Source organism: Rissa tridactyla, chromosome 1 (assembly GCF_028500815.1).
Source record: "Rissa tridactyla isolate bRisTri1 chromosome 1, bRisTri1.patW.cur.20221130, whole genome shotgun sequence".
Lineage (NCBI taxonomy): Eukaryota > Metazoa > Chordata > Aves > Charadriiformes > Laridae > Rissa > Rissa tridactyla.
Window position 1 is genome coordinate 176,689,955 of NC_071466.1, and position 26,441 is coordinate 176,716,395.

The 26,441-nt window shown below is 38.3% G+C and overlaps 1 protein-coding gene across 8 annotated transcripts in view; it reads right to left on the minus strand.

Annotated features, from left to right (window-relative positions):
- NAV3 (neuron navigator 3) overlaps nucleotides 1–26,441 on the minus strand; it is a 421,955-nt gene that overhangs the window by 168,060 nt on the left and 227,454 nt on the right. For all 8 annotated transcript variants that reach the window (XM_054207726.1, XM_054207716.1, XM_054207692.1 and 5 more), the window contains exons 2-3: nucleotides 24,063–24,180; nucleotides 23,306–23,358 (exon numbers count right to left, since the gene is read on the minus strand). In XM_054207726.1, coding sequence (XP_054063701.1) covers nucleotides 23,306–23,358; nucleotides 24,063–24,180 — 171 coding nt within the window. The remainder of the gene's footprint in view (nucleotides 1–23,305; nucleotides 23,359–24,062; nucleotides 24,181–26,441) is intronic.

Sequence of the window (26,441 nt, forward strand, 5' to 3'; positions counted from 1 at the left end):
TGTCTTTGAAGACACATCTCTGAAACTCACAGACAAAACTAGTCATTACCATTAACACCAATGACTCAATATGCTGCAGAACTACAAAGCAAATTCTGTTTTGCTTCACAGTTCACCAAAAGGACGGTAGTAGAAGCGCAAAGGTCCAAAGTCATCCCTCTTGGTGGTAATGTATGAAGCAACAGCAGTGGCCAACTTTCAGACAATAGACTGTGGTTGCACTGTTAGCCTTAGAATAAAGTCTTGTTTTGACTTGCGAATTGAGCAAGTTTGGTGTGGCAACTCATAGCCACATAATACACTGAAAATGTCAGAAAATAACTCTTACAGTCAGTTTTCTGATAATAACTGCAGTTACTACAACTCTCAGGAACTGTTAGAAGATTCAATGAGACATACATTAATACATTCTTGGGTTATTTTCACTTTCTTTCCTCTCCAGTCTAGAAAATGTTAGCCTTAAAGTTGTCCCATTTTGAAGCTTTCAGTATGTCTCCAAACATTGCTTTAATTACCTACTTCTTGCCTTGGCAAACCACAGTTATTCTTTGAACTCAAACCCTAGCAGCCCCAAACACTTTTTATTCAAACTTACTAACAGATGAGAGTAATTTTGCAATTACAAAAGTTCTAAAAGATTTCAAGCAGCTTCCACTCCTCAATACTGTTTCAATCAAGAGTGGTATGAATCCCTGGAGTCCATGTTTATTTAAGTAGTTAGTGGTGGGGTTATTATACACTGGGGTAAACTCTTCCGAGAGCTGACACTGCATATGTAGAACTCTACCTGCTTATATATCAAGGGTTGAAGATTTTGCAGTGTAACACTTAACATAGACGCCAGACAAATTTTCTATCTTACATATGACCACAATTTTGTAGTGAATTTTGGTTGCAAAAAGCACCAGTTGATAAAAGAGCTGATGTTCCTCATTAGCACAAATAGCATCATCAGAATTACAAAGTGTTGTAGCAGAAGATATAGTTCATTACAGTACTGAATTCAGGATATACAGCTTGACTCCAAATCTTACATATCAAGATACAGAAAAGTGACTGAAATTTGCACATTTGCTTGAACAGGTAGATGTTGCCAAGATCAGGCTGTTGCTGAACAGCTCTCCATCACTGGCAATCACCAAAGTTTTGTGTTCCAAGGCATTTATTTTATATGAAATGTTCAAAATAGTGGAAGAAGGGCATTATGTTGAATAGCAGATCTGCCACATTAAAAATCTTAAAACCTATAAATGGGCTAAAGAATTAATGATATAATAAACTTTCATTGCCATGTAGATATTTGTCTACTTAGCTATTCAAGTAACCATGTTGAAAGTCAATCAATACGATGCGAGATTGCTTTTCAGAGGTAACAAAAACCTATCTCTGATAATACAATCACTTCCTTACCAAAACTCAAGAATAATGCGTCCAATTCTGAAAAGTCGCTCCAGCATCATGGGTGCAGATAAACTCAGTACGAGGATGATAACTTAGGAATTAAGATTTGTGGGCATCATCGGGTAGATAACACCATTTGATGCCTTTTAAATTAAGCCTACTGAGTTACGCTTACAATATATTAAGCCTCTTTCATAAATAAAATCATTTTAATATTGTTCATACGCATAGCATTATGGAAAAAGCACCTGAAATACTTACACCATAAATATTAGTAAGCCCCAAGACATTTCTATGCTCATATTTTAAGTGGTTATAGTCCAAATGATGATGTACAAATAAGCATCAATATCACAACTGTAATACTATTAATACATTACATGGCATACAAAGAAGATACATTGCAAATCTGCTGTAACATATTACATTGCGTAGTTGTGGGTAATCTGCTTCTGACTGGAAGCTATTTGAAATTTTACTGACAGAAATAAATCACTAAACCAGACTGTGGGACTTGCATGTAGATAAACAGTAGTACTTAATACCCAGCAGTTAGCAGACTTACAGGAAGAGCTCATTTGTGGGATTGTACTCACCAGTGACTCAACATATAGAATATGTCTATTTATTATAATTATTTTTGCTGTTACCAAGATTAGCTTTCATCTCTTTTGTCTGGCAGACAACACTTTCTTCACTTCCAAACATAAATTTAATTGTGGGATGCTCAGAAGACAAGTAATGATGATTAATACAGCATAATGTTTTCTGTATTTACAAGAAGCTCTGAAAAATTACATGGTTTGACCAACTCTCTTGTTAAGTTTATGGCAATACAGTTTACAAGAACATATAGACACAAACACGAGTTAGTTGTTGTCTACTTCGTGCTGGATTCCTGCTGCTGAAGAATGGGACACCTTTATAAATACGACACCTTATTATGACAGTGTTTCTATACATATATGCTCCTAAAATACTCCTGATTATTTTGGCAGCAAAATTAAAACAGTAATTTTGTTAGCACTTCATTCAGCGCAATCTTCCATAGCTCTGTGTGTGTTTTGACATTCTGATTCACGACCCAAAGCCCCAGATAAAATCTGGCAAAGGATTTGCTCTGTAGAAGTTTTCTAATGTTGCTGATGACTTATTAGGGACACCCATGGTAATATTCCGCAGAATACCCAGAGAGTAACATATATACTCATATATATGTTATATATGTTGTATATTAACATATATAACAACAGAAACCCAGAGAGTCACATATATAGTCACCTTCCAGAGTACAGAAACTCCATAAAACTCTCAGTATTTGTTCTTTTTTTTTTTTAATACCAATATTAAAGAGGAGTCCTTTGAGATTAGTATTGGGGCATGGGATATTCTTTGTCACAGTAACTGTATTTCAAACACACTTTACCAGCAAGATTTCTTCCTAAATTTCCCCAGAGTATTAACTTGAGTTGAGAGACCTGTATTTGACTTTCTTTCCCATGGATATTCATCACTAACAAAATTTGTGGAGGTCAATGGATTTAAATAAATGCAGAATTCGAAAATAATTTATTATTATTACACAGCTCATTCTCATTCAAGTTCTAAAGCACCAGTAGAATCAAAATCAAATAAAAATACAATTCAGGCCTTACAGGTAGCATCACAGACTCTGAATATCCACAATACACATGCTATATAAAATGGATAAAATGAAAAATGGAAGAGATTTGCCTGTCTGGCTTTCACATGAACCAAGCATGGAAGGAGATGCACTAGCTCTTGAGTTCTGGCTACTTTTTTAGTAGTAGGTGAAATGCCAGTTATCTGGTCTTAATTACAGGCTCTAAAAAAACCCCAGAGATTCAGGCAAGCAACCGAGATACCTTCACACCTGGATAAAAGCATTGTTGGTGTGCATGTTGGAGCTTGTGAGAGCATGAAACCGTCCATGGTAGACTTAGTTATATAGAAAGCACTGGAAGAAACTGGAAAATATTTCAAGGTGGGCATGGCCTAAACTCTGATCTTCCCTCACCTAATAGAGAACAGTGTGAGAATTGGTCAGGTATGTTCTCACACATACCTGTTTAAACCTCACACACGCACACTACTGAAAAGGTCTATTATTTTGACCAAATGTATAGTCTTGCACAACCTGATACACCTAAAGCTGTTTTCAGAGATTGAGAAGGACAAGTCTATTTCACTTTCTGTTCTTTATTGACTCATCCATTGCACACATTGTGACTTGTTGACAACTCACTTGTGGTGTGGGAAACGCCCAGATTTTTAGTTTGCCTTTGGTTTCACTAGTTTGCATTCCTGCTTTGCCTCTCCTTAAAGCACAGGGATAAAAAGCTATGAGGTAGAGATATAAAGAGAATATGCTTGCAGTTCTATACAGACATATATTTTTATACACAGTGCTATTACTAAGATTGTTTAACAAAGCCAGACTACGTAAACAAGGCAGGTAGACATTCAGCTTTTTCACTATGTACAAAATAGACAAAAAAAAAAAAATTAGTCAAGGACTTTCTCCATTTCAAGCAAGTGGTAACCAAATGCACTGCCTGCTATTCCACTTACTATCATGCTTACATTGTACATATCTACGCGTACTATGATTTTGTCAGGCTGAGTATCAGCCCCGAGTGCCCATTTGTGCCTGCTGGCTTACACCACGGAGGTTCAACTGAAGTCAAAAGCATCTTTCCAGATTAAAACTGGTATACCGAAAATGGATTGCCCAGTCCCATTATTCCTCTGCCTATCCATTCTTCAAATGCCACATTTTCGACCCTGTTTGGGAGTCTAGGTGATTCTTAAATGATGACTGAAACAATATTCATCATTGAGAACCCGCTATTGTTCTTCACTTAAAAATAGATGTTCGGCACATCTGAAGGTTTGCTCACCTATTTAGAAAAACTTGCAAAGGGTAACACAATTAAAATATAAAAAATCCCTAATGCCTTTATAATTATATATATTTTGTAGGGAAAAAAATATCTAATCTATAAAAAGTAAGCCATTATGATTTGTTATAACATATCATAAGATTCATTTTAATTATTTATGAAAGTACCAATCAGTAACCTCAATCATTATAAGAAACACCTTCTATGCCATGCACTGCATTCAGTTTGGCATTGTTGTTGATTTACCTGTTTTCTGGGAAAAGCTGTCATGAACTTGTATTTATTGTATTCACAAAATTTTTGTAGTGAAAATTACATAATTTTCACTGCACTGTATTGCTGTATGTTATCCAAAACAGCTGATTCCTAGGAAGGATCCTGCCACAGAAAACACTTTTTCTCAATTTATCTCTACTGTAGCCAGAACAAGAGTAGGGTTAAATACATTCAAAGGGAACAATGTGAAATAAACTCCTATGGTCTCATTTTACAAGTGTTATAGTTGAACTATAACGAGCAGACTGGTTTCTTTTGATATGGCGCAGGTTAAGCTAGTTTAACACATCTGAAAGCAAGCCATCTGCTTTCTTGTCTCTTGTGTCTCTTGCATGTTTAAAGTTGGGTATGCTTATTAACATATATATGTATTCATACATTCATACTAGAAGAGTTTGATTATTGAGCAAGACTGTCTGAAAGTCTTACGTTTCCATCAAGATTCCCTGTAAAGAAACTGTACATAGTATTATTACGTAATAAAAAATATCACTGTTTTTACTACTACTACTACTACTACTACTACTACTACTACTACTACTACTACTACTACTACTACTACTACGTAAGGGCACTTTGAAGAGCAGAGAAAATACTCAGATACTTCCAAACCCTGAAGGAAATGCGATGGGAAGAAGTGTGGCCCAGAGTAATGCAAACCTTACAGGCACCTTTATTGAGAAACCTCTTTAGTTTCAAATTTGCAGTCTCCGTACAAGATGCCGATATGGGAGGCTGAATGTTGCAGCGTTCCATTAACCGAAGGCTACTGAGACTGGGTGAAATTTGCCATGATTTCTCAGGTCACCTTGTAGAAATGGGGGAAATTTGCAGGAAGGGAAAATCAGAAGAGAAACAAGCTCTCCAGTAAAACTTGCAAAAGTACAAAGAAGAGCAGAGACTTAAAAATCACATTATTTCTGTTCTGATAATTTATTTCCCGCAAGCTCCTAACGTGGCAGCTTATTGCAATAATTTTGTGTAACTATACTGGAAGGCAACGTCAAGTTTCCATGGGTGGTGTAAATTTGAAAACCCACCCGGATAAAACAGGTGTTAGCAGTCCTGCTGGGAGATATTAAATGCGTTCTGCTGACTTGCTGTTGCACGTGGCCTGTTACCTCACCCAGATGCAAGGCACATTCCATTTTCCTATGGAAATTATAAATAATTTCAGGGTGTTAAGCAGAATACACTGACATGCACACGCATTCAGCGTAACTTTTTTCTAACAAACTCCTCATTACTTGCAGTAGAATAATTTAAGGAGCATTTAATGAAAATAACTATCAGTGACCTAGGTAACATCAGTCCAAAAAACTGTTCCAAACTCAGCACTGACTTTGCAATAAGAGACCATACATGCAAATTAAAAACTGATTTACTGGAGGCATTTGGGGAGAATTTTACCTTAGAGAATAATAACTACTGGTATGTGGAAGGCCTCCTAGGCAAAAATTTTTAGGAAATGATGCTGGAGTTATTTAATTATTCATTATTTTTTGGGGAAAGGATGATGGTGTTATTTAAAACTGAAATACCTTCTACTTTGTTTTCCAACAGATATTAAGGAACACGCACGTCAAATTCTTCCAACACGCACTCCAAACATGAAATATCACCAGTAAACCCAGAAATGTGAAAACAAATTAACTTCTCAAATACTTGGAGAATTCAACAGACATATGTACTGACCTGCTGATAAAAGAATGTATGAGGTCACAGTTGAGGTCAGAGTACGAGCTGGGGTGTGTATTGTTTTTAAGAAAATGTTACAGTGGGAAATGGATCCCTTTTGGCATGTATTATTGTCAGTCCTGTCAGGAACATGAAAGCCACAATTGGTGTTGCAGGTTTTTCACATAGCCCCTGACTTGGTGCTTGGAATGCTTGGGGTGAATGAGAGAGAATCTCTGCAACGTCAAATACACTGTGTCTGGGTGGGTTTTTTCTGTTTGTACACATCAACAAGCTAATGATTAATTCAGTTATTTTAAATAAAAGCATTAATCCTAATCATAATTTTTTTAGATGACCAAACAGATCCTTATGAATATCTGCTGATCATTTTCATATAAAACCCCAAAAAACTCTATCTACAAACACCCCAAAAAACACATAAGAGAAGAATGCAAAATTTTACTCTGTTCACCTATATAACGGTGTGACCTTGCTTGTCTTGTCTTCCTGTCTTATCCACTCTTCCTTCTGTGTCTTGTCTGCATTTGCTCTACCCAGTAGAGAATAGTCTAGACAGTAGTCTTCACAGCAGACGTTGTAAAGCACAAAATACAACAACGGCAATTTCTGAAGTGCTTTTCTGCTGCTATAATAGAAATTGTGAGAAGAAAGTGTTGGATTTTTGATCAGAATACAGTGCTGGATTTGGTTCTGAATAGACTCCCGGATTTGGATTCAGAAAACCATGAAAGTATTTCAATATCTTGCATGAATTCCCTAGAAAGCTAAAATATGACTCTAAAGCAGCATGGATCAAAAGAAAAGGCTTAGGCAAAAGTTGTCTTCAGAGACTCAAAGTAACTCCCTACTTTAGTGCTCTCACGTCTTCAGGCCTGTGGCCACCGCCACCGTGAAAGAGCCCTACACATGCACTAAGAACACAAAATTGAAGATAAATGCTACCTTGGGAGGACGTTTTTTAGGCAATGATAAAAGGAACTCTGTTTAAACAAGTGTTTTTTAAAGTAATGCATCATTTTAGTGAGCCTGTCTACAAACTTTTTTTTAGTTATGCAACACTTCTGAGTCAGCAAGGTACCAATATCTAAATATTTATGGAACTTGGCAACTTCAGAAAATTGGAGGGCAATGTGAAATTGCACACTTCTTTAAAACAGAGGAGTTTCTCTCCATTAGGTCAAAAGAGAGTCTACAACAGAGTGTTCATTTACTAGATTTAATTAAACCTTTGAAAGCATTCCAGTTCTCTCTTTCACTACTATTTAGTACATAGCGACTTCATTTAGCTCATCCAGAAAAGCAGCTTTTAGAAATAAGGGCAATTACAACCAGTGACAGGATGAACCCCTTAAAAGATAAGTAAACAGGTAAACTATGGGGCATTTCACTGCATCCCTTGAACTTTGCAAATGGAACCCATCCAGATGCACTTTATGCTTTCTGAACCCTTCCTCTTGACTACACCAGAAGCCATAATGCTACAGCTTGTGCAGGAGAGACACTGACAATTTGCTCCTGTCCTCCCAGCCTTTTGATTTTATAAGCATTCTGATGTTTTTTTAATTAGATATATTTTGCATATTACCCTGAAAAATATTTATAGAACATTGAGCTCATCGAAACAAAAGTGATAAAATTACTTGTTATTAGCAACCTCTAAAAGTACAGCCCAGAGATTTCTGTAGGTCTAAAGTTATGGGGTGGTCCTCCACCTGGAACTTGAAGTCCTTGGGAAGATATACACAGGAGAGAACGTATAAGTCACTGCTTTTCCTTTATGTTTAGTTTGCATATTACTGACTCAAATTGACCTAACCCGAAAGAAAAAGTCTCAAAAGAAATGAAATCGATGATGAATTGATGTCACAGGTTATTAAAACTATTGAAACTAAACCAGACATCTTCAAAAGCCATAGGGATAATACAAAAGACTCAGATTCAGGCTTTCACTTTTGCTAGTGTACCTGAGCATTGTATTTTATACCATGTTTAGAATAATATATAAAGAAATATTAAGTCATGCTGTGTATGTTTTCATACTGTGCTTATAAACGGCCTTAACAGTTACCTATCTCTTTGCTATACGCTCATAACTTTGGGAAGCATTTTCCACATTTTCACAGGATCTTGTGTCTAGATGCTCGGTCAAGGAAAATAAAAGCACCTGGAGCCATGGAAGGCAATGGGATATCTACTCTTAAGTTCAATGGGGCCAGGATTTTTTCTTGAGTTCTTAGCCAAATGTTATAACAGAAACATCGGAAGTGCTCGAGCCTATAAAATGAGGCCTGCACAAGCACTTATTACTTGCTGTCACTTCACTTCCAGTTGTAGCCAACAAAGTGTGAAGTGTAGGAGGAAGCAATGTTTTAAATAGTTATCCAAGTGTTTTCAAGTTCCAAAATACAGCCAGTATAACTTGAAAAATAAGCATTTACTGGGCTTTGGAGGGGGCACATATCTTCAAATACATTAATTTATACGGTGTAGCAATATAACTCTTTCAAAACTGTTTATGCTAAGAAATCCAAATAGAAGCCTTATGTATACAAGAACTGTGAGGACACCCTTGTGCATATGTTTACTGTGGACTGTTGCTGCTGATATGTCTCTGAACTAAGTGAGAGATTTTTCAAAAAAAACCCCAACCCTAATTTAAAGTTACTATTGTGAGGAATTACTGAGAAAATCTGCAAGTGACAGGCAAAAAAGTCCATTAGCCTGGGATGCTGGTTAGCTAGTTACGTGTACAATTAGAAGACACAAAACTGTAGCTATCTAACTACATGAACTATTATTTATTTCACAGACAAATAGGTCTCAGCTCTCAAGTGTGGAAACCCTGGGACAAAGAAAATTCTTGTGGTATTTTTTCCCTAGAGGGAAATGTCATTGGTACGCTGCCATTGTAATTCCAAAGAAACTCTGAAGAATCAAGAGGTATGAATAATTCAAACAAGGTTCCAATTAGCTGACAATACAAGCCTAAACGAAGCATATTCTAATTATTACAGAATTAAAGACTGCCAAAAGCTACAAGCTAAAATACAAACATATTTCTGTTTCAGAAAGACTGTTCAGATTTAACTTTCTGGACTTTACAGGTTTGATGCTGGTCAGGATGTCACCTGAAAGGATTGCTAAGAACTGCCTATGTAAATAAATGCTTTAAGTTGATATAAACTCTTCAAAAAGCAAAAATTATTTGTGATCAGTTTGTGAGACTGAATCCAATCAAGTCCTAACAAAAAAAAAAAAGTATCTTGGACTGACTCTGAAACCGAACCCTGCCCATACTAATTCATATCCAGACACTGGGCCAACTTAAAATAAGTTCAACTTAAAATAAGTATAGCTCTGATTTATGTCATATGATCATCTGTTGATCATATGGTCAGCAGACTCCTCAGACTAGGAGTGTTTTAAATAATTCCTGCACATCAGAAAGCTGCCAAATAGATTACTGTATTTATACTATTTATTTCTACTGAAACAAAAATGGTTGTACTGTATTCTAACCATTTGTATATTATATTTCAGATCACAGTGAATTTAAACAGACAAGTTACATAAAATAAAATTTTAAAAAAAACATAAGAAGATCGTGTTAATATTTTCATTAACCTGATCAAGAGCCTTTACATGGGAAGGGATTAGTTAATGCTATTGAAATAAGTAGCCTTTGTGATAACTTGCCTGTTCTACTGCTAGCTAAAGCCAATTTACCTGTGTGTACCTTAATAGTGTTGACTATAAGAGGGTCACCAGCTGTAACAGAGTTTATATTTAGAGCTAACATCGGTATTTAAATCCAGTTCAGTGGCGCCGAAGTCTTCACTAACACAGAGTTTCAGCTGCCCAACGGTACTTCATGCCATTCCAGACTGGTGAGATCCACGGGCTCCTGACAGCAGGAGCAGGTTGGCAGAGCAGCAATTGCAATCAATGAAAAAAACGTGAGTACTCAGCAACCAGTCCCATGGACGTGTACATCATGATAGTAGACAGAAGATTGTTTTCTGCGAAATCCAACATGCTTCATTTTGACATTTCCTGGAATAAGTGGTGACCCCAACAGTAGTGCATAAACAAATACTGAAGGAGCAGGCAAAGAAGTACCTTTTAATCCCTCTAACGCAACAACTGCAGATACTGGGAAAAGAGGAGACGAATGGGCCAAAAAAAGTCAAGGAACTCCAAAATGGTGAGTCTGTAAAAGACACTGTAGAATCAAGCAGATTTGGCATTCTTTCTACAAAACAGGCTGACATTAGCTGCAGCAGATGTAGGCAGCTCCTGTTCCAGTAAAGATCAAGGGCAGAGTGAGAGAATACATCTGGACTGATCATAATAATTTCATTATGCACCTTTCTCTTCTTTCCCTTCATTCTCTAACATTATAATTGTATTATATTCTGGAAGTAATGCAATATTGCTGAAAAAGCTTTATTTGGCATCAAATATTTGGTATTTTACTTTCCAGCAGGAGAGCAGGGGGAGGTTGTCAAGTCTTTTTTAATGAGTTTTAAAATTACAAATGTAGAAGGGCAGGGTGGTTTTTGTTACCACATTGGCTTGTAATTAGTAGCCAACAACTTGTAACAACTACATCGTTGGGACATTCTGTGCTACTTTATTATCCTCCTGTCTTACAGCCTCTTTTGCTGTAGGGCCAAGCTTTGAAATTCTGGGTATGTATAGCTGCTAAAAGATGATTCAGCGAAAAGCATTGTCACCTAGGCATAACGTACCACACAATACCTCCAAAAGCTTGACAATTTGTTGGGCAGCATTAATTTTAATTTTAAGCCCATTTGAGTGCTTAAAATTACAAGTGTGTCTTCTTCCCTCTGTTCAGCAGCCGAATTCGCAATGCAAACCCTGTTCCACCCTAACATTGCTAGTTACAATCCCTTTCCTTTTCCATTAATTACAATGGAAGCCACAACTTACTGCTTTCTGGCACCCTCTGCTGCTTTACACATTACACCAGAGACAGCATTTTATGGACAGTTGCGCAGTTCCTGTATCTCCACTAAAACATCTTCCCAGTAGTTGGATTTTCCCAGCCCAACCAAATAAAAGATGGCAATATTCATACTTGTTGCATGCCTTGATTTATTGTTTGCAGGCCTCAATGCTTAAATCTCAAAATTAGGGTCAGTGCGTTTTGTCTAAACATAATCTGGACTCACCCTAAGGAGCAGAGATAGTAGCTCCACCAACTCTAGAAGAATGGCCGTCTCAGACTCTCACAGAAGTCCAGAAAATACAACAGTGCATCAAAGCTCCCAGAATTTCAAAGCTCCCATAAACCGTTCACAAATGAGAGGCAGGGAGAGTGGCTTAAATGCCTTTCAAAGTCAATAAAATCACCGGGGGGTCATCAGAACTAGACAAGGTACTTCACATGGACACACGTCTGTGTATGTGCGCACTACACACTGAAACACATGCCCGCATTGTTTCTTGAGAGTCTTCCATGTTACTGAAGCTGCAGAATTCACCATTGTCAAGATAGGCAGTGGCCGATTATCTTAGGAAGAAGGATGAGTGAGAGACCTTGGGACTCTGCTTCAACTTTAGGACATGCTCTTTTGTGAAAAGTCTACCTCTCTGAGGAAACTGAAGGCTTCACAGATGTGGAACAATAAGCTTCCCTAACTAACATACAGCACACAAAATTATAAGATAATTTAAGCAGAAGTATCTTAAAAGGAGTGGTTAGAAAATCTTTAAATAGAAGTAAGTCCTCAACTGTAACCATAACAGAACTGGCCTTTTGCCACAGTTCCAAAATAATCATATATTTGATAAAAATCTAGAAAACTGACAAAATCTCAAAACTACCCAAAAGCCTTGTTTGGATATACTGTAAAATAAAACCACTTCAGAGACATTGTTTATTTTCTCGCAAAGCTTAAATATGCATTTTTGCTGTTCAGCTAAACATCACGCACTTTCTTCTCTATTTTTAAATCCAACAAACATTCTAGACATTCCTAGTATTTATAACATACTCTCCCTATAGAAGATGATAAAAATACACCATCATGAAGCACACATATTTACTGTAATCCTGCTGCTGCTATCCTGGGAAAAATGTATTAATGACTATAACCAACAGGTGCTTTCTAAAATGCATGTTACAGTCAATTTGTGTGTATGTATTTTAACTGCATGTTTGTGTTAAAACTTTGCAGTGCATGTCTATTAATGGAGGTTTCAAGGCCATTTATTCATCATCTCTTTGTCTAAGCATCTGTATCACAAATATATATTTGATCAATTCCAAAACTTCAGGGAATGTTCGCATGACCTTTTTGAGGAAAAAAAAACACAACAGAAAATTGAAGATGGTAGAAAGCTAACTACAGATGGGGGGAAGTGGGGAGACTGTCAACCGCATCTCTTCAAACAATAAATCTTGCAGAGTGTATGTCACCAACTACTCCTGATGCATAAATTTCTCCAGTATTCCATCTCTGCATATCCTCCCAATACCATTTAACAGAATGAGTTTCTGATCAAATGACATTCCTGACAAACACAGTTGAGGGATGGGGAGAAGAAATGGGGGAGAAGAAATGGGTGAGATGGGCACACCTCAGAGGCGTGGAAGTACTGGCATATTCCAGATGCAGATTAAAGTGAGGGGGGTTTCAAGGAAATGCTAAGGAAAAAAAAAGGGGTGTGTGTGTTAAGGGAAATAGTAGATTTTAAGGAACAAAAAGATCTTTTTGTGTTCATCAATCTTGGTCTACAGAAGCAAAATGTACATTCCCCTAATCCTACCCCTAACTAAGCAAATCCATCACTAACCTAACTTCTCAGTAGATTTCATAGAGACTGATATCATCACAGTATAAGTACTTCTTATGACATGATTATTTCATTAACATCTAGATGAGTTATTCTCATGTGATCCCACACATTAATAGGACAAGGACTTTGTAAGCCTAAACAAAAAGGCTAATAACTGCATGTGATTTATATTTAATGAATAATGTACTTCATCCAGCCTAGTAAAATAATACCCAGGATGTGTTCCTGTGGCATTTTCTTTTATGACTTCAGACAGTCAAATGTGAGTGACTCAGGGGAATATGCATCTCACTGCCTGATGTGAGTGAGTAACTCTGAGCTGTTCTGTGAAGAGGGATTGTCATAAATCCTGTGGTTCTTTTAATGTTCTCAGATCTTCTCTGGATGTAAAGAATACTGCTTCTTTCAGTGCAGAATAAAGAGGTCTAACCAAAAGCCAAACCAGAATCAAATCCTATCAAAAAAAGTGATGATTTGGTTGCCTTCTCCTCCCCTTCCGTTCCAAGCCAGTAGCATCCTTAGGCAGGATGGATGAAGTTTCCCTTCCTTTATGCTCTACTAGATCTAACACTTGCAGCATTTCTCACATCCTTTCTTTGGCTTTCTCTTTCCTTCACATTAAAAATGTTTGGTCTCCCACAAAAAGGCAACTATGACTACAGTTGTCTGTCCAGCTCTCACCCCATCTATATTTTCTCTTACATTTATAGTTTTTAGAAATTTTAGTTTGTTCACAAAAGCAGTTGGAATCCCTCCTTTGCCAGTTCCATGCTAAACCAATTTGCCATTTGTCTCTCCTCTTACTCAAACTAGATATGTTAATAACATTAATAATCTCTTTTCAGCAAAACTTGGAACTAGAATTCCAACATCTTCATCCTTGAATGTCAACCATCTCTAACATTAACATCTTTAATCTTACCCTTGCTGAAATTCTGTCCTCTTTTCTTTCTTTATTCCCTCCATTCATGTTGACACAATCATTCCCACAACGTATCCTTAGATGGACCCTCATTATTCCCTTTAATTTTTTTCTTTTGGGGTGCCACACAGCTCTATTTTTGATACTCTAATTTTGGTTTTTACTCCAGTCTTTATGTCAAGTTAATTTCATCTGCAAACAAAAAATACACTTCAATTTCTACACTGATGGAGTTGTTAATTTCTGTAACTATTCTTCAATTTGCACCATCTTGTTGTATGTTTGCACTGTAGATATACCTACATGCATTGATGTTAGACAGAGAATTTTTAAATTCAGTGGCATATGGGATTACACAGTAAAGCCATGGACCCCCGTAAGGCATCCACAAGTTTATAAAAAGGGTTTGTTGATGTCTAAAACAAAGAGTGAGAGTCCAGTCCTGAAGGCCAAATTCTAAAATTTTGTCCTGCACCTATCATTTGTGATTCAAGAGTTTGAAAGGGCTTATTTCACTCTCCAAATTGTTCAGTGCCTTGAGCAAATTAAAAGCAGTCAGGTAGAACCTGATGCTCAGTACGCTGGTCCAACAGAGTGGCCACTTCCCTACACATGGAAGAGGATCTCATACAAATTCCTGCTGTCATCCCCGTTACTTTTATGTAGCAACATGAATACATGTGTAGAAGGCTTGATAATTATTTCTCGCTACTTTGAGATCCAGGACATGACATATGAATTGTGTGCCACAGGAGTTCTCAGACAGCAGGAATAAGCTTCAAGGCCCAGTAAACCTGGACAGAACAGCTAAATGAAAATGCATCTTGGTAGTTACATTGCTATCATCAGCCAAGGAAATATGGGAGACCTCAGCTTGAATACTCAGTGAATACCAAACAAATTGTAAACGTTCTGAAGCCATCTTGTACATTGCACACTGCACAGTGTATTGCAAATGGCCAGACGTATCAAACATGTCCAATAGTCTTCCCTGGAACAGCTGAGGATAGTCACTGTGGAAGGGTGTGGGAATGAGGTTGGTTCTCAAAGGGAAGATCTCTCTCGAACCTTCCTAGGAAATGAGAGGACTTGTCCAAGAAAACATCTTCAGAACGGTAGCTAAGACATGTTCCTGGCCATGACAGTCTTGAGCACTTTCCTGGGAATCTCAATAAGCATACGAGATGAATGTAAATCTCCTACCTAGTGAGGAATCTCAAAAAGTATTGTTAGTTAAGTAAAAATTTGTATGGGTCTACCTGAAACTATCATCAGAAAATGGGAAATCTGAATATGTATCATGTTGAGGATGCATAGATAAGCATCTGCTTAGATCCTTTGATAATGGAGCTGTAACAGTCTTGCTTGCTTCAGTCCAGGACTGCCACCGCCACAGGAGAGAACAGACTGTGAGAAGTATTTGTCACCAGTGTGTTTCCAATGGGTATTTCACCCACACTCCCAAAACAAAGAATTGTATGAGGCTTTACTCTGCCAAACCACAAGAGCTGGATTCAGAAATGCAGAATTAACTGGTAAGTAAATCCTTAGGGAGGAGGGACGCCCAAGAACGTATAAGCTGTGCATTACCACGACAAATTCTTCCCAGGGAATGGGGAGAATGATACTTCAGTCACGGCTTAAAAAGTCCAGGGAAGATCTGCAACTGTTGGGAGCTGGGTGACATGCAGGCACAGGCTCAGCTGCACCAAGGGCAAAACATCCTCAGAAAACTCCCCTCTGGGTAACTCTCTGGCTTGAGGCCGCACAAAGGTATGGACAATACAGGCAGTTGTCTATAGCAACTTGTAGCCTTTTGATCTATTTCATTGTCCAAACTCTGCCTTTATCAATGGGAATAGAAATCCAAGCGTGGCCTTTTAATTAAGGCACATCAGGGTCTCCTCCAAGAGGTAACAGGTCTCCAAGATGAAGACGGTCTTTTACTTTACCTGAAGAAGCCCATAAGAGAAAGTTCCCATTGTAACATAAACATGACTGCTCATCTCCAATGTGGCCAGGTCCTTTATAATTCACCTGGCAGAGAGAGAGACTTGGAGAGCAGAGGGGAATTTTAAGGTGATACTGGAAATTCCCATGCTAAGCATACACAAGAAGACAAAAGACATGGCATTTGATCTGCATTGCCAGGATGTTGACAGAATTAAGAAGAAATCATGCTTACTAGCCTTCTCATGGCTGTACATATGATCTGTACAAAAAGTAAAGGCCCCTATGTGCTGGTTTTGATGGTATAGATTGAAAATTTCCCTGGTAAATAAAAATAAGTATGTATATTCCCAATGTGGGCATGCCAAATATCCAATGACCTAGATTACAATAAACTAGAATATAACTATAGTATCACTGGAAAGAAAATCTCATCTCTCTCTCTGTTTGGATGCTCTGAATCCTCACATCCAAATGAAAGTCATCTTTCTAACTAGTTGCCAATGCGAACAAAACTCTTAATCTTCTTCTGATCCTTTCCATGCAGTCCTTTACCTAACACCTGGGCATATTCTTCAAATCTACTCTCCCCCAAACACCCACACACAAGCTATGACTATGTCTTGCAGATTCTTTCTACATAACGCAGCTAAAATATGATCTTTCCTATCTATAAACACAGGAAACATCTCACAGGAGCTCAGATTTTAATTGCTATCATTTTTTTTTCTCTGGCTCTACTGAGATCACTTCCCTAGATATCATGCTGTGAACCCGTCATCCTTTTCTAAAAGTACTTTCATTTTTTCCCTCTTAAAAGCTACATTATTGAATCCCAGATACCCCTTGCCTACCAGAGGGTAGAAAAATGAGCTTTTGACTCTGTCCTGCTCATATTGTGAGAAGCCATTCCTTTTGACCACATTTTAAACAGAGTTTTGTACCCACTAACTGAATCTCCCCCAAAATAGAGCGATCAGCTCATCATCAAGAAAAATTTATGCTTACCTGTTAACGTCTCACTGGTAAAGGGTAACAGGAGTTCAACACATCTTTTTATTCAGAATTGCAAGATCTTTCTACGCCTTCATATCAGATTTAGATTTCATTATCCTGATTAACTATTTGCATAACTATTTTGTTATTTTGGTATTCATGCCTTTTTCCAGATTTTCGTGAACATAATGAATGAGTCATAAGCAAAGATCCTTGGGGGATGCGAATCACAGAATGTCTTTTTGCAAACACTGACCAGTTATTCCTTGGTTTATATTCCTAACAAGTTGTTAACGGCATTTATGGGGATGTCTGAGAAACAGCTTATGACCGACCCCTTGCCTGTAGTTCCATCCCCCACCACAGCTATTTCAACTAACTTTAAAAACTTACTGAAAACCTGAAAAGCCCAATGACACCCTTCCTTTTTAGAGTGAAATACTTTTACTTCTTTTACACCCAATCATATGGAGGTGCATAGACTCCAATTAACACACTTCAGGCTATTCACTTAAATTCTGAAAACTAAGTATGCAAGCATGCACCATGGAAACACAGGAATAAGGCTACTGTCTTGTGTTCCATTCACTTAAGAACACCAAACATGCAAAACTGACAAAACTAGAGTGCCATCCCCTTGTATTTTCATGAAACGCCCATAATAGCCATTTGTGAAATCTGTGAAGATCCACTGATAGCCATGGGGTGATAGTCAGGATTTAAACAAAAAAGGGATCACACAGGTATCACTGTAAGAAGAAACTGGCCTGCAAGTGAAAGGAATTGGGATTAGTTTTCAAAACTCAGATTGAATTTCCAGTTGTAAGGGACCATATTTCTACACTTAGCCAAATTTCTGTGCATATTTCAAGTGTCATGCTTGTGTGGAAGGCTCACCTGCAGCTGCTCCAAAGCACGGGAAGTGTATCTCTAATCCATATAGCTAACTAATGTCGTCAACTGCACCAGCAAAGCCAGAAGATTCCCACACAGTTCAACGTTGCGCAGAGTGAAAGAGCTCATGTGGACCCACTTGCCAGTGAACAGAGGGATGATATTTTCAGGCTTCAAAGAGCTCCACATAACCATACCCACAGATTTTCATATGGAATTCTGTGGGCCTCAGTGGGACCTACAGTGCTTACTTTATAGAAAATTATCTTGTTTTTCACAAACAATTTTTAGATTTGGAATACTAAGGCTGATATTCTCGTCCTTGGATATTGAAGTTCCTGGATACCGAGGGATGCTACTCAACAGTGTCTGCCCAGCACAGCCCTGTCAGAGGAAGTCTGAAGGCAGGTGTCTATACTGAAGGGAAGTATACATACTGTAGGGCGGGTATACTCTGTGGCAGACTTAACAGTTACAGTTTCCATCTATTCATCCTGTCCACGGGCTGACTCCCTGCTAGGAAGGGACTTCCATGCACCTCATCTGCTTGCAACCTTGGCTTCCTCTGGAGAAAAACCCAAGCATATTATCAGAGAGGGAGCCATAGGGGGCTTTTGTGGGACTGCACGAACACTACGAAGCACATCCACCCAATAAATTACAAAGTGATGTCTACCAGTGTAGACATGATCACTTTGTTCTACTTCAGCTTCAAGCTTCACACACTTTAACTATGTTATAGAAAGTTCTCTCTATCACAAAAATGTTCCCTGGTTAAGCAGAGACTCATTCACTCACTCCACCTTCTTTTGGTTAAGATACACAATTTTTCTTCAGTCTCATAGAATATAGCAAAATTGCTGGCATTCTTGTGGCCGTTTTCTGAAATATTTTCAATTTTTAACAGATTTTTAAAGGTATTATTGATGAAATCAAGTATAACGTCATAGAAATTATCTTATTAGTGCTGCACATAGTCACATTGATCCTCAGTTTTAACAGATGCACTGGTCCTCACTCAGAGGTGGTGTCAGCTCTGCTAAGTAAAGCTTTTTACTACATGTTCATATCCATTTGGCAATGTGCTACAGCTCCAACACCTTTTCCGACTCCCTCGATTTCCAGGATGTGGTCAGCAAGACTTGTATTTTTATTGAACTCAGTTACCTCTGTTTGACTGCAGCATGTCTGTATCCTAAACTACAAAAATTACCTTTGAAGCATACCTTTGGTTACACAAACTGCTAAAAAACTGTGCCAAAGATAAGATTGACAAAATGAAAAATAGCTTCATTAGGAGCCTTTTAATAAAAAGAGTCTCTCCAGCCCTTTAATAATTATGAGAAAACCCCTGCCACCAACTACAATTAAGGATGATTTTGTACATAGATGTGCACTGGCATAGACAGTTCTCATAGAAACTAGCAAGAGTTAATTCTAAGGAAGCAAAACCAGCTAATAAGACAATGTCAATCTCTGAAGGAAAAATCAACTTGAAAAAGAATGTACTTAAAGTTTTTGGCAACTTTGAATTTCTTTTACTATTTATGCAGCTGAAAGCACCATAAATTGCATGAGGAAAGAACAGAAATGTTAGTTTTGTAAAATTCTCAAGGGACAATACTGCAAATATCACCATAAAAAGATTTTCAGTCCAACGTTTTCCGATTCTCGTGCATTTTCTCTGACAATCCCAGGATGGATTAAATTTGATACTCTGTATGCTTACTATATGTTTATCATGATCTGTTTAGAGACAAAACACCGGAGATCTTCCAGTACATTTTTAATATATACAGGAAGAAAAAAACACAACTGATTTTTTTCTCTTTGGACCGTTAGAGAAAAGGTTTGTAACATTTTCTACCCAGGACACTATCCTGCTTTTTCTAATGATGGGGAACTTACAACAGAAATTAAAGAAATAAATGGCTTATAAAAGAAGCAGAAAGGAATTAGCTTTTTGTTGTATCAAATGGTAAATCCTTGAAAGACCATTATCTTCTAAAAGAAAGATGATTCTAGGTCTTGCCTTAACTGAAAGACCTATGGAATAATTCACATAAGGAAAATATAGATATGAATGTGGCATTTTTTTCCATTGAAGGCCTTGAAAGAGATGATGAAAAAAAGGCTGCAGTGCCACAGTCCTCCTTGAATGCAGAGCTGTGAAGAAAAAAATAGGCAAGGCAAGGAGAAGACTCTATGATGCTGTAGACAGACAATGCATATTATAATACACAGAGTTTTAAATCCTTATTATCTGTATTAAAGGCATTCATAAGAAATGCCAAAATCTTTTTACCACAGTAGATTTACCCAGCAAACAAGCAAGTCTTGCCAATTCTCTTGCAAGTTTCATTTATTTAAAGTTTCTGAGATTTGAATACGAAATAATTTATTCCCCAGTACATCTCAGGTTCTCAAATGCTGTGTGCAACATCAAATGTGAGAGCATAATGACAGCCATGAGGATCCTGGTAAAGCTAACTGTGCAGAAACTGGATGTTGCTGGGCTTCACAGGTTTTAATTTTTATGAACTTGGACCTGTGGAGCCAGTTCAACTTGTCTGCAAGTACTTCATGTATCACTGCCAAGACGAGCACAGAGTGCAAGACATTGCAACAGACCTAGCTAAGAGAAGACTAAAAAAGAAGCATTATATACATATTTTAAAAAAAATAAAAATTAAAAGATGTTTACAAATTAAGGTAACAGCTGAATTGAGATGCCTTAAAAATCACTTAAAAGATGAAGCCATTGGCAAGAGGAAAACCAAATGGTGAGTAGAACAGAACTTGGGAATATTGGTAGTGATTAATCATAAATTGATATCAATATAATCTACAGAGAATATCAAGTGTTTCCAGCAGCAGACAATCCATGTCAGTGGTCTCTAGCTTCTTTTAAGCTGACGTCTTAAACATCAGCTCCTGGGAAGGGTATCAAATGGCAGAAGAATACAGAAAACATTTGTCCTTAACTGCAAATTATAAGAGCAAAGATCATGAAAACATATGTGAAAGAAAAGGGTGGTGGGATTCTTGAGGTTTATATACTAAAAATGTTAAAATGAAAGCGGTGAATGAATGGCTAATGTGCATGCTATAGGTATATCATGACCGTTATTGATTTGATGGCTGATGTTCTGACAAACCCTGACAGGACATATCGCTACATATTGGCACATGTCAAACATGTGAACTAGCTTCGACCACTGTTACATTTTTTTTCATGCATATTGCAAACACCCAAGAGTCCACTGCTACAAGGAGAAGAGAATTGGCCTATCATTTACTAAGTGGGCTAACAAAATTATGCACTGCCAAGGGAAATTACCTGAAAATGCAATATGATAGTGCCTTCAGCTAGGCCAGACCAGTGCATGATCCAAAGGAGACCAATGGAGAGCAGACTCAGTACCTGAGGTTTCTGAGATGCTTTGAGAGGAAAGCTGACAAGTTTGAACTACTTTAGCTTCAGTACATTGTATATTTCCTATCTCAGTTGAAGGAATCAGTAATATAAAATTGGTATGTCAAAAGGCAGGAAAATAATCTGATCAGACTGTAGAGATAAAGCAATACAGTAAAGAGAGTGAATCAAAGAAGGATGAAAAAAATATATTCTATTTCTATAAAGTTAAAGGGACTAAAGGTGACACTTCAGCACTCTGCAAGCACTGATGTATGACTGTGTACAGGAGTGTTGGAAGCACCTGGTTTGAGACCCAGAGCACCTGAGACATAGTCTTTGGCCTGGCTGAGCTGAGATGTGCTTAGGGGAGGAGGAAGATGGATACAACGAGATTCCCACAGGTTCTGCTGTGGGGTGGTCATGTATTCACCATGCTTCCTTTACCCATCACTGCAGGGGAGCCAGAGATGAGATCCAGAATCCCTATGCCACATAAAGATGTACCTATCAACAGGGAATGTACACAAACGTTGTTGCTTTGGAGATGCACACGTTGCAAGGGAGAATAATTCTCTCTGCAGCTTGGCTTTCTCCCATGGAAATGAAGCTCGATAGACATCAGAGTGGTGGGTCCCTAAGCAATCCTAGATGGTCACTAAGCACTTACATAACCTCGGGAAATCATATCACTTTTCGGTGCTTTTGTCTATCTTCTTGTTTGTCTTGTCTGTCTGGAATGGCAGGTTTTAATGTGATTAAAGAAGAGAGTGATTATCTCTCGATCTGTGTGTGTAATATTAGAGTTCCGCACTGGAGTTCCCAACATTCTCAGCCGGGGCCACTAGGTGCTGCTGTAATATGAGTAATTAAAATAATAACTATTATTATGGAAATTGCATATATTCTTACTATGGACTGTTTCAAAAAGCCTGGAAGTCAGAGAAAAAAACCTTATTCTAAATCTGCACATTTTTTGAAAAGTAAGAACCAAAAGACCCGATTATTGACTTCACCAGTACTCAAAAGTTTTCCTTTTGCCTTTTGCAGCTTTGCACAAAAAAGCTGCAAATACCTCCCCCCTTTAAAAAATGCTCTGAGTAATCGCAAATTATTTTTTTCTACTCCATTTCCAATTTTAAGCCTGGCTTCAGCAGTTTGCTGTTAGCAAGCTCATCCAAATCATTACACTCCAATTGTGCCAGCTACACAATTGTGCACCTTATTCATGTACTATTTGGATGTGAACAGAAAGACAAAGTTCTCAGCATGAGGGAGCATGACTGGAACTGCAAATGATTCAGTAAATGCATGGTGATGTTGCCGAGACTCACATTTTGTTCCTGTCAGTTCCACAGCCTTCTAAGGAGGCTTTATCTTATTAAATGTAGTTGACTAGCCATAAACACAGTAAAAGATTAATAAGACTCCATATGAATCACAGTCACAAAATGCTTCTTGCCTGAGAGTATTAAAATGTCTTTAAGCAGCTGCCAGCTATAGCTCAGAGAGTTATATGACTAAAGTGCTATTTCTGAAAGTCTTGGAGTCAGTGCATCTAACTGGACTTTACAGTGGACAATTCAAAAGGCTATTTATATTCAAAAATAATTTGGCAAGTCTTGTTCATCAAACCACTTTTCCAGACACAAAGACTCCACTTAAAAATTTGTTCTTGGATTTGCTGCCCTTAAAAATGAAGTTAAATGAAATTATCTGGCTCATCAGAAGAAGAGGTATGCTAAGGCAGTTCTGGATTAATTAGAAGCGATGAAGTTTTGCTGCCGGGTTACCTCAAGACCCAAAGTTAGTGAGCACAGAAATGAAGTGACAAACACTAAGCACACGTGGAAAAAAAAGTACCAGGAACACTATATGAGAATTAGGACTTTATGATAAACATGGGACAGAATATTCGCAGTTTAAATAAATCATTATTAAAAAGCATTTTAGGAAAGTGCAGAGGTGCCAACGCAAACTAAAAATATATTTTATTCTTACCATTTGAGACTGGCTCCGGGGACAGCCATTGATATCTTCAACCTTTTCATTTGCTAAACAAAAACAGTGAAGAGAAAAGCAGAAGTAAACAATGAGATAAAACTTTCCACCCCCTGGCCAAAAAAAAAAAAAAAAAGAAAAAAAAAAGAAGACCTAAAAAACACCACAAAAAAAAAAAAATCACAAGAAGAACAGAAAAGACACAGCAATAAAGTGCACAGGGTTTTGTTGACACAGAGCTCCTTTCTAAGTAAAGCTCAGTCGTACAGTAACAACACTCTTGTTAGCAGCAGTTGCTTCCACATGCCAAATCATGCAAAGGGGGAAGTGCGAAGGAGGTCGCTGCTAATTCTTCAGCCCCTGCAAAATAACTGCTGACATGAAATCTTCCACAATTGTCTTTGCAGGGTCAGGATACAGTTTCAAGGCATCCCAGAAAGTATGAGGCACTCCAACTAACAAAATGCACACATGGGAGACATATGGTTTAATGGAGCATTCATTTCTGACAATTCAAAGTGTGTAAGATACAGTTCTGGCCATTTAAAGTATGGTTAAACAGCCACTTCCAAACATGCTCACATAAACATATTTTTTAATTAAGACAAGGATGAACCGCACAAATATCAGAGACATATGGACCCAGTCAAATTGTATTATTCAGGGTTCGTCTTATTGTTAAATACATTCAACTTGAATTATATATTCCCCCATGCAAGGAGCCAGCTCGCAGTGCTTCTCTCAGCCCTGCTCTTACCGATGATCTGGATGATTTCTGCTAGCAGAACTCCATCTGCAATGTCCTGTTGCAAATCCTTGATCAACCGCTTGTGGCCAGATTTTGCTAGGTAGTGGTTAGCCCAGTCAGTGTAAATCTGCAGAGCAGAAGGAGGGGGGGGCAAGAGGGAGAGAGGGAAGAGAGAAAAGAAGACAATAAAAATTCTTAAAACAAATGTTGGCTTGAGCACCAGAACTATTCTGGATCACGGTCCCAGTTAAGAAGTCAGCACCAAAGGAAACAATTTTAATGTTGTATTTTTTTGCCCTTTTTTTTTTTTTTTTTTTTTTAACGGCCATGCCCCTCCCCCTGCCATTCTCTGTTTTATTTTAACTTCAAATGATTCAGGCTGTTTCATGAGGGTTCAAACTTGCTGTGACCGAGCAAAATTCCCCTTATGACTGTAAAGGAAACTCCTGTCGTAAATCAGTCACATCTACCGCAATTCCACCTCCCACCGTGTTTCTACCTATATGCACACCCCACCACCGGCTTTCACGCTCTGGGGCTGCCTAAGAGAAAGTGATAGCAGAGACGTGCGCCTGTGTTTTGGTAAGAGTTCATGGGGTTGTCGCTGGTGATCCCGCGCTCGGTGATGCCTCCGCGACACTTTCTGCAGCAGTCGCCGCGTCCCACCGCGCAGGGACAGGTCATTTGTCCCCCTGCCTATGGTTCAGCGTGCTGTCATGTGCACAGAGGAGACTGAGAGCACCAGATGTACAGTAGTCTCATTGCTGGAATTAGAGTATATATATTCTGGAAATATGCTGCCTCCTTTCTCCGCCAAAAGAGGAGGGGGTGGGGGAGGGGAAGGGTGAGACTGAGCTGTACCAAATACTTAGCAACAGGCAGCACAGAAATGGCACTTGTCAACAAAAGGTTGAAAAGGACCAGCTGAACTACATCCTCCAAAATAAGGGGGGAGTTGAAGAGAGAGATTGAAAGCATTTCATAAGGCATATACGTACACAGAGAGAGCATTTAGTAACACCTACAGCGCGCACAAGGGGAACCAGGTTCACTCAGGGTGAAATAAGGGGAACAGACACCTTCACCTATGTACCAAAGGAAGAGTGCACCCCAAGAGGTGCTCACTCCATCCCAGGGTGTCCCAGTGTGCAGAGACAGCTCGGACCAGCGGAGCTCAGTGTTTCACAGCCTGAGAGACAGTGGCCATCAGTGGCCCTTGGCAGCCAGCGTTGGCTCCCTTTTGCAGGGTGTCCATGGCCTCTCACCCCACCCTAGAAGAAAGGACTTGTCCAGACCCTCCTGCTACCGTGGGATGTTACCACTGAAAGAAGGCATTTATGTATGACAGCATAGTTGTGTAAGTAAATATAATATCTAAAGTTCTTTCTCTGCTGAGATTATTGTTTGAAAATGTTGAAACTGCACCTCTTCCATAAAAACAACATGATCTCACTTTATAAACATCCTTTTATTTAACCTCACAGACCCTTGGGGAGGAAGGGGTCAGAATCCCATTTTTTTAACACAAAAACAGAGGCCAAAGCCATTAACTACTTGCTTAGTTCACCAAGGAAATCTGTGGCAGAGCCGGGGCAGGAAAATGGATGCAATTCCCAGTCCGGAGTCTTACCCATAGAACCAACATCCACTTTCCACCCAGCAAAAGTATCACTGCTCTGTCCATGTTCACATACTAAGGACTCCTTCGCTATCTGAGACCCTTTGTCACAAATTTTCTCCCTCTTCATTAAGAGACAGAGAATTGTAACCTGTTTGGTCTACCCTATTTCTTCCCATACTCCTGCAGGTGATCAGCTGGTCTGCCATAGTTTTCTTGACAGTTTCAGAACGTGATATAACTCTATAGCATTAAACCGTAGAAGTGGATTCAGCTCCCCCGTAGCTGAAGGATACTGCTGTTAGATAGGGCGCTAAATTTCCCTGCTGCACCCAGAAGTCTGCTTCGGTCACCTGTGTTTTTACTGACTGATGCTCTTTTTTCTGCTGTTACAGATGAGTGACATGAAAGGCTCCACTAAAATGTTTTTTAAAGCCAACTGCAGCTCAGAAAGTGTTTCTTCAACTATATAACCATATATAATGAATGCTAATATGGAGTCTCTAAAGATTGTATGAACATACGTTTAGAACAATATGAAATCATGATGATAAAAGAAGCATACCACACCCATAGCATCATGTATGCCCCACTACTAGTATTTCAACTTCAGTCATTCTTCTAAAGTAATGTCTCAAAAATATTCCCTGAGCTATTACTATAAGCAGAACTATTTTCTGTATTCCAATGAAACTGATCCACTGGAACATAGAGAATTTAATACGCACTAATATTATTTTAGGTTAGTTTCACATTACAAATAAAAATAC